The sequence below is a fragment of the Cucurbita moschata genome, unplaced genomic scaffold (assembly GCF_002738365.1).
Source record: "Cucurbita moschata cultivar Rifu unplaced genomic scaffold, Cmos_1.0 Cmo_Scf00063, whole genome shotgun sequence".
Classification (NCBI taxonomy): domain Eukaryota; kingdom Viridiplantae; phylum Streptophyta; class Magnoliopsida; order Cucurbitales; family Cucurbitaceae; genus Cucurbita; species Cucurbita moschata.
In genome coordinates this window covers 729438-738435 of record NW_019268579.1, presented here as the reverse complement: position 1 = coordinate 738435, position 8998 = coordinate 729438, and the positions used below count along the sequence as shown (strand labels likewise).

At 32.8% G+C, this 8998-nt stretch overlaps 2 protein-coding genes across 3 annotated transcripts in view; both read right to left on the bottom strand.

The window, feature by feature from the left end:
- Window positions 1-685, bottom strand: part of LOC111437436 (NAC domain-containing protein 21/22-like) — a 3673-nt gene extending 2988 nt beyond the window's left edge. Inside the window, exon 1 of the mRNA XM_023075410.1 lies at window positions 364-685. Within this exon, the coding sequence (XP_022931178.1) occupies window positions 364-532 (169 nt within the window). The 5' untranslated portion in view covers window positions 533-685. The remainder of the gene's footprint in view (window positions 1-363) is intronic.
- A 6434-nt stretch (window positions 686-7119) lies between these two features.
- The window catches only part of LOC111437463 (H/ACA ribonucleoprotein complex subunit 3-like protein), a 4658-nt gene continuing 2779 nt past the window's right edge, over window positions 7120-8998 (bottom strand). For both annotated transcript variants that reach the window (XM_023075451.1, XM_023075452.1), the window contains exons 3-4: window positions 8310-8352; window positions 7120-7971 (exon numbers count right to left, since the gene is read on the bottom strand). In XM_023075451.1, the coding sequence (XP_022931219.1) occupies window positions 7874-7971; window positions 8310-8352 (141 nt within the window). In that variant the 3' untranslated portion in view covers window positions 7120-7873. The remainder of the gene's footprint in view (window positions 7972-8309; window positions 8353-8998) is intronic.

Sequence of the window (8998 nt, the reverse complement as noted above, 5' to 3'; positions counted from 1 at the left end):
AAAAAAAAAAAAAAAAAAAAAAAAAAAAAAAAAAAAAAAAAAAAAAAAAAAAAAACTTTATAAGTACAGCTCTCACCAACCATGCAAAAAAGTTCAGCTTTTTAAAATAAACAAAAACATATCTAGATTGATTAAGGTATATGCCAAGAATTTAGGGAATCCATTATAGATCATTAGCATACTAATGAAACCCAAAAGTAATTAATTAATTAAACATAAACCTCCCAAATCAGCTCTTTTTGCATGAATTTTGGAGGCAATGTTTTAGGACATCCTTGGAAGAACAATCACAGTGTCCTTAACCAAAGAGATATGTCCTAAATTATGAAGAACATAATGAAATGAAGTTAGAAAGAATGGTACCAGGAAGCTGCCATGGCTCACAAGTATGCAAGTCAATCTCCACAAGAGTGCCCTTAACCACTTGCTCGTTCATAATCTTCTTGTAAAGATAATGGCACACCAACTCTTCATCACTCGGATAAAATCTAAACCCTGGGGGTAGTGAAGCTCCAATATCTTTAAGCCCCATTACTGTAATTTACGAACTCTTCAAGGGCTGGATGCAAATTCTGGGAATCCAATTCAACACAGAATCCAAGAACTTTTTAAAAGGGGAATTTAAGAGAAAGAAGGGTTCAAAGAAATGGGTATGCAATAAGAAATAAGGATGTGGTTGGGTTGGTGTTCATATATATAGTTGGGGTAGGGATGACTATGCCATTATTTTGCCTATTAAGTTGCTATGAGCTTTTGCACAGGGAGGTAGTTATAATGGTAAAGTTTTGGAGCCAATTCACGAGCTACAACAAATCTTTACAAAACTAATTCACACTTACAAAATATGTACAAAAGGTCAAAAGAGTTTTACAAGGAAACCATCCAAAATGACCCTTTTTTTCTATTTACAATTATTAAAATGGGGATTGCAGTTAAAATTTTGTATTACAACCCTAATTTAAAAGTAGGTTTCTTGTAATACAATTAAAGTTAAAAAGGTTAAAGCTTGAATTTTTATTTCTATATATTCGGTTTTCGTTTTATCTCCCGCAGGAAGATTCAAGCATTTGACTTTTTTTTTTGTTTTATTCATGATATATGTCTTAATCAATTAAGATATATGCTCGGTTGACCACTTTTAAATATTCCTAAACTCAAAATAAAATAACTTAATAACCTCTCAACCCCAAGGGAGAAGTTTCCACTATTTGTAATGGGCTAAAGATAAGGTGGTGTGCCAACGACGGGCTTGGGCGGTTACAAATGATATCAAAGTTAAAGATCAAGTGGTGCCAACGAGGACGCTAGACTTAGAGGGGTAGATTGTGAGATCCCACTTAGATTGGAGAGGAGAATAAAACATTGCTTATAAAGATATGAAAACTTGTCTGAGACTGTCTCTTGCTGTTCTATAAGATTAGAAAAGTATTGGAAAGAATTAAGTAATGGGTAGACGGCTCTTTCATCCATTCAATTATATTAATCAGCCACAAAACTGATATGATTGTATAAATGTGTGGGATTATGGACCATACAAAAATGGGGCCTAGGCTAATGATCATAAGAGAATTATATTATATGATGAACAACTCCATTCTTCAAGAGTTTTGCACATCAATAAGCGAATGCCAATAATTTTTTAAATGTGGACAAAAGTATGCACATCACAAAATTGTACAAAAATTTAAAAAATAGCTGTATGTAATGCATAATAATTGGTAGATAATGATGATTTGACAACGGTCAATAAAAAATCATCATTTTTGTAATTATTCCCACAAAAATTAATACATTAATCTAAATAATATTTAAACCTTTGGGTCGGGAGTCGAGTCAATTTAACGAATGTAAACGGAGATTCAATAAACTAAGCTATACCCAAGTTGTCATTTTTTCTAATTCAACGTGTGGGATTGAAAGATTCAGATTTTTGATTTATGATAATACAGTAAATGATGTAACTAACGACCGTGGCAAAATGTACCCTAAGGAACAAGTAAAGGGGAGGAGATGACGTGGGAAAGTTTTATTATAATGATTTAATGAATTGTAGGGTTAGGGTTTGTTTTGGAAGGAGGAAATTTTGTTTGGTTAATATAAATGAAAGATTTATATGATATGTTGGAGAATGAGTAACGGCTTTATATTCTCCCATATTTCCATCCAATAATTAATTCCTCCAAAATACTCCTAAAATTACTCTTTTTTTTTTTTTTTTAAATAAACTATTGATGACGTGTCTCTTGATTGATGATACATGCATGCCAATCACCTTAATTGATGGGTTTTTTAGGTTTAACATGCTAATCTCTATTAATTAATTAATTAATCATTTAGACTCATGTTGCTAAGCCCAACTCTTGGATTTTTGGATCTTGCAATAGTGATGGTGAGACTTGATTAATCAAACACACTAATCTCCTATTATTATGTTAATCTACTGATCATTTTAATTTTTCTTTTCTATTTTTAAATAAAAATCTATGTTTATAATCTTCATTACTTCTCTTACCAAATAATTTTTTTTAAAAAAAAGAAAGATCAATATTTAAGAATATTCTTTTAATAGTAATTATCAATCATTTAATTTAATATTACAATGGTGATTAGAAGTCGACTAACTTAAATATGCAATAGTCAACTTTTTTTTAAAAATAGGGTCCGACTAGTGCAAATCTAAGTATTTAGATTAAGGAATGAATTTATTAAGTTCGTCGTTATAATTCAATTAGTGAGTTCTATAAGTTAACACGAGAATAAATGATTCATTATATGATGAAGAAAAATAAATATTAAAAGAGGTCGGGTAAGATATGGTAAGAGGCTAAAAAAATATATATGAGAATCCATATAGAAGAGTGACAGACTATATAGCTAGAAATTTTAAAAAGATATGATTATAATAAATCTATATAAGCATGAGGAATTGGCATTCATGTGCGAGCGATACCAATTTTCCACAACTTTACCATAAAGTTAGCAACTTTTTGTGTATTTTAAAACTCTTTATCGAAAAGCTAAGTTTCAGTTTTGAAAAAAATGTTCCATATCCCACGAAATATTACATAAAATCCTTCCCTTCCCAACCCCTAATTACTCTATCGGATCAAAAACCCTAATTCACTCAGATTTCAGCTCTAAAAATTTAAACTCGAATCTGGATTATATTTTCCCTTAAAACCCTTTGAAACCCTTTTGATCTATTATGGTTTTGGGTTTGTTTTTATCCAACAAATTCACCCTTTTAAGGAATTGGCTTCAACTACAAGATTTAATGATATTGGAATCACATTGTTTTCAAACAAAAGCTAACGTATGCAATTGAACTATATAACACAATAAATGAGGAATAATTCACCATCTCAAAAAAGGGTTTTTCTTATCTTTTCTTTTGTTTTCCTTTATTTTGGGTACGGTCGCTTAAAAATTGAAAACGATTTGGAATATCTTGGGGTCCCTCATCCTCTTCACATATATCAATTTAGGAGTCATTTTCAAAGTTAATCAAGTTCAGATAATACCAATTCAAAAGATTCGGTGAGTAGCTTGCAGACATGGGAAATTGTTTTCTACAAGTAAAGTTATCACAAAATATGAATATTTATCTCTGTTTTTTTTTTTTTTTATTATTATTATTAATTTCCAAGCTTCCTTCGCCACCTAGCTACCCTTTTGTTTTCCAAACCACACACAACTTGTAATAAACACATGCCTTAATCTTCGCAAACCCTTTTGTTTAGCCACCAACAAAGCTCCGGAAAAACCATGGGGAAACACACACACAAAAAACATAGATCATCTTTTTCTCCAAATTTCTTCCCAGATCTGTCGTGAACATGACATGATCACTGTTCTTTTAAAGTTTGAGTAAGATAGATCGGTTTGTTCGGTTGATTCTTTATTTTGTAATCTTTTATTTTAATGCTGATTTAATTAATATTGTATCAACTTTTATGCTTAAATTCTATATTAATATTTTTCAATTGTATGCTCATGCATCCAGGAAAGTATCTAGATGGTAAACTTATATGATATCGAAAATTTAGATAAAGACTCGGTGGACATACCATGTAAGCCAAAATGTATATCATCCTTCCATGCTTAATTTTAATGTTTTTGTCAACTTACTATGTGTCTTTCGCTTGCCCGATCCAAATGGCAAGCTTAGTCACTTGAATGGTGTGGGAAAGTTCTCTATTTATAATCAAATAAATTATAAGGATATAGAACACGTATAATAAGATGTTAAGTATCGTTAACTTAAGGAGAGGAGAGATTATTGAGGGAGGCAAATTATTGGGGGTTCACATCAACAGATGTTAGCCAAAGGCTGCAGAGTTTTGTTTATTTTTCTAAGTACGTGAAGTTGATTGCTCCATATCAATAATTAATATCAAGCAACCCTAATCTTCACCAAACTTTAGAGGCTGGTGTCTGAATCTTTGGACCCTTCTTCCCTCTTCATTTAATTCACCGTTCTTCCTGCCCTTAATTTGAAAGTTATATTTTACCTTTTAACTCGTACCATTTAACTCCATTTTTCTATTTAATCATTCCATTTCAAAATGTATGGTTAAAGTTTTAGAGCCTCGAGGGGTCAGTGGTCGGTAGGGGAATCAGAAAGAGAAAGCGCGAGAAAGAAGGGAGACAATGGTGTCATCCAACATGTCATGTTCTTACTCTAAAATAAATTTTATCGTTGATGTCACGTGAAAGTTAAGTGTATGTTCTTGTCTGAATTTTGACAACAAACATTCTTAAACAATGAAAACCAACCATAATTATTTGTAATGAAGCAGTATACGACTCGTATTGTTGAAGTTGAACAACGACCAAGTTTAAATAGATAAGAGATAGTTTGGTTCGAGCATCAAGAACTTATGGACAAATTCCAATAATCATACACTCGGACATATCTTTTTTTTAAGTTTAGCAACCAAATGGGATGGTGTTGCACATTTTTTTATGTAATTATTGAAAAACAACAAAATTTTGGCTATCAATCAATCAACACTTGGTTTTAGAAATGGCTAACTTATTTGAAGAGATTCAAATTTCTAGTCCATCGAGATTGTAAAATTATTTATATTCTTTTTCTAAAAAATGGTAATAGAACATTATAAAACTAAAAATTCAATAGAATATTAGGTAGAAAATTAAGATAGCAATAACCTGAAATGATATAATGGTGTGATTGAGACGTTTATCTGAATTAAATTTGAAAAACAATGTAATAATAGTCTACCACGAAATGAAAAGAAAAGGAACGACAAGGGACGAGGATTCATTAATGCCTTACCCCACGTATTAATATAATTAAAATGTTTAAAAATTGAGTTAACCAAAAAAAGAAGCCATGAGATTCTTAGAGTTAAAAAAAAGATGGTATGGGGAAGCTGATGCTTTGCTTAGGTTACATAGAAAAGGACTTTTCAGTTGGAATTATATTCCTTACGCAATTAATCATTTTCAGCAACACTTTAATGGATTCCTATTTCCTATTGCCTTTTTTAATTTTCTTTTTTAAAATCTTTTTAATATTTTCACCCCTCACCTCAAATCACCACCTTTTAATTTGTTTTTCTCTCCCTCTAATTTCAATTTTGTAATTATGAGCTTAAAAAGTGTCTAATCCAACATTTTTTAATTTTCAATCTCTTATTTAATAACGTGAACTTGGTTAGATTTTGTGAATTTAATGCCTATGTGGCATATTGATTGGTTGTGGTGTGTTGAATGAAAATTTCTACTCGGGATAGAGTCGAAAGGATATTGCAATGTGTTTTACGATAATATTTTTCGATTAAGTTTGGGACAAGCAAACCAATGAAGAGCATTACTTATGATCGTATAAAAAAAACCATGAATTTCATAGGAAAAAAAACCTATAGAAAAGTTGAGGATCTTAATTGTTTGAACAAATTTTAGCGTGTACACGAGTGACGATGAGTTGAGTTTGTAGTAATTAATTTGAACCAAATTTGAGAGGGGAAAGTTCCTTAAGAGGGAGGGTTTCTTTGATTTTGTATTCAATTAAAAAAATGAAGAAGAAGAATAGAAAGATATTGAAGCAACACGACTAATCCACGTATGAAAAATTATTTCATAATCAAGCACGGGCATCACCAAATAATCTACACGTATATATGTCAAATGAATGTCAAACACATTCCCTATAAGGCCAATAATCCATTTTAATACTCCAATTATTATTCGGTGTTATGCATAATTTTTGCTATTAAATATTGGATTCATATCAACTTACATAATCAATAAGGGGATAGGCTCAAATTTGACACCTATGCCCAAACAGACCAAGCTTCAAATTTTTTATTATTTGTGTTTTTTTTTTCTATTTATTTGAGAAATTGAGAGACTATTAAGATGCAAAAGATTTGTCTCGTAATTTTTTATAAAAATAAAATGTTGTATTTCATCCATATTTAGTTCAAAGTAAGAAAGAGTAAGTGTTCATGGATCATCACCATCACGATAGATGTGAAGCTAAAATAACATCAAATAAAAAATTTCTATTAATGGCCCCATTCATCATCACTTTGTGTCAAATTTAATTTTGAATTGTAATAATAATAACAAGAAATTGTGTTAAATTACATGACCAAAAACTCTCCCTGATTTAGACTCACGTATATCAAATCATATCTTTTGGAGATTAAAGAAATTGATCATGTTAGAATGGCTTTTGTGATTTAAGAAAAGGGCTATTGGTCTTTGTCTTCTTCATTGGGTGCCATGTTCTTCCTCCTGCTTTTCTAAAAACAATGTCTATAAACAAAGATAATCTTACCACCAATCCTTTCAACAAGATTCATTTCGCATTTTATTTCTTCTTTTTCTACATTTCCTTTTTCATGTTTCCATGGAACGCAACCGACAACGTCATTTCTGTGAAAGACGCTTTTAATTCGACAATAATTCGACAAACGCGGTTTATTACACATGAAAATGTGCCTTTATTCTACAACTTTGGCCCGCTTTGTGTTTATATTAAAATGTTCCAACTTTAATTAAACTAATGTGATATATCTTTCTCACTTAAGTTTACTATTAAACGAGTCCTATGAAAGACAAAATTATGTGAGACATCAAACCCCATTCAAAATACTTGATGATGATATATCTGTTTCAGTTCATTATTTCTTGGGTGGGGCTGAAGGCTTGCATACCAAACCACTTGGCTACACTTCAGCAAAATTATATGGCCACTTAGGCCCAAACTCTCAGGTCCTAACCCATTTTCAAGGTTCAAATTCTAATATCCTGAAATAAAAGGCATATTCACTGGCCAAGAGAAGCACATAACCCTGTTAATCTAATTGTAGTTCAGCCAACCACTGGATCACAAAATGAACCTTGCGTACCTTAGTAGCTGTGCACAAGATGAATTCCCAAGTTGTAATCGTCCAATTTCAGGTGCATATGTCTTGACAGCAAACCAGGACAGAGGGAACTTGAACTTCAAAACCAACCGAAGGAATTGGGGACTCCCACCTTATGGCTTAGGCTCAATTGATTGTTAGCAAATCAGGTTAAATACACATACAAGGACAACTTTAGAAAGGTTCAGCTGACATTGGTGCTTGACAACTGCAATGTTGTACAAAAGTGGGGAAAAAAGTATGAAAAAAAGGTCCATCATCTTGCATTAACCAGTTCTTCAAAGTAGATAAGTTTGCTTTCGGTAAAATAAAGTTCGATGCCAATATAAAGCCAAGCTGAAAGAAAGGTTCAACATTGGTTTGTGCTTTACAGCTCGATTACAAGCCACAGATCAAACTTTCATCAAGTCACGATCTACTATTTGGGGGGGTGACTAAACAGAAGAATCAACTGATTTGATAACGCACTCGGCTTAGTACTTTGGAGGTGGATGCTGCGTGGGTAGCAAGCCAAATCGCTTCTTAAGAAGAACTCTCTGCCTCGAGTATTTGTCATCAGGGGAGAAACGGGCTGCAGTCAGAAAATGTACAACAGGTAATCAGGTTTGAAGCTGCTAAAATCAAGATCCCATTGAGGGGGGGCAGGCGTGCAGATAAATCTGAACTAAGCCAATCACACAATATAGAGAATAAATTAAGTTATCTCTAATGCCATCCGCACGGTGTAAATTACGTTATCAACGGGGCAAATCTATTCTCAAGAATGTATAATTGCAATCTTCACAACTACAACTCAAATAAACCACAAGACAAAGATAACAAGATATTACAAGCATGCGCTTTCTCCCTACCAAAATCATTGATATTAACGAGATGGAACAATACTAGGAAGATAATGCACAAGAGTACCTGGATGAGCAGATTGTGTGACCAAACCTAGAGGCGATTCTTTCTGTACAATAGAGGAAAATGAAAACTAAATAATTTAGCATACATCACATATTAAAGTATAAAGAGAGCAAGGAAATTAACAATGGGTACAAGGTACTTGAAGCTTACGCAGGGGTTGACTCATTTGTATATTATTGAAAAAAAATGGTTTTCATTTTAAAATGTACAATTCTACCAAAGATGAAAAATAAATTAAAAAAAATAATAATAATAACTATCAACTCTAAAAACTCAGCACAGGCCCATTAGAATTTAGTTGGTGCTGAATAAAATCCAGACCCTAAACAATAAATATGTGATGTCCCAACATTGGTTGGAGAGGAGAACAAATCACCCTTTATAAGGGTGTGGAAACCTTCCCCTAGTAGACGTGTTTTAAAGCCTTGAGGAGAAGCCCAAAAGGGAAAGTCCAAAGAGGACAACATCTGCTAGCGGTGGATTTGGGTCGTTACAAATGGTATCAAAGCTAGTCACCGGATGATGTGCCAGCCTTCTCACTGTTCCCTAAAAGGGGGTAGACACGAGGTGGTGTGCCAGTAAGGACGCTGGGCCCCAAAGGGGGGTGGATTTGGAGGCAGTCCCACATCGATTGAATAAAGGAACGAGTGCCAGCGAGGACGTTGGGTCCTGAAGGGGGGGGGGGGGGG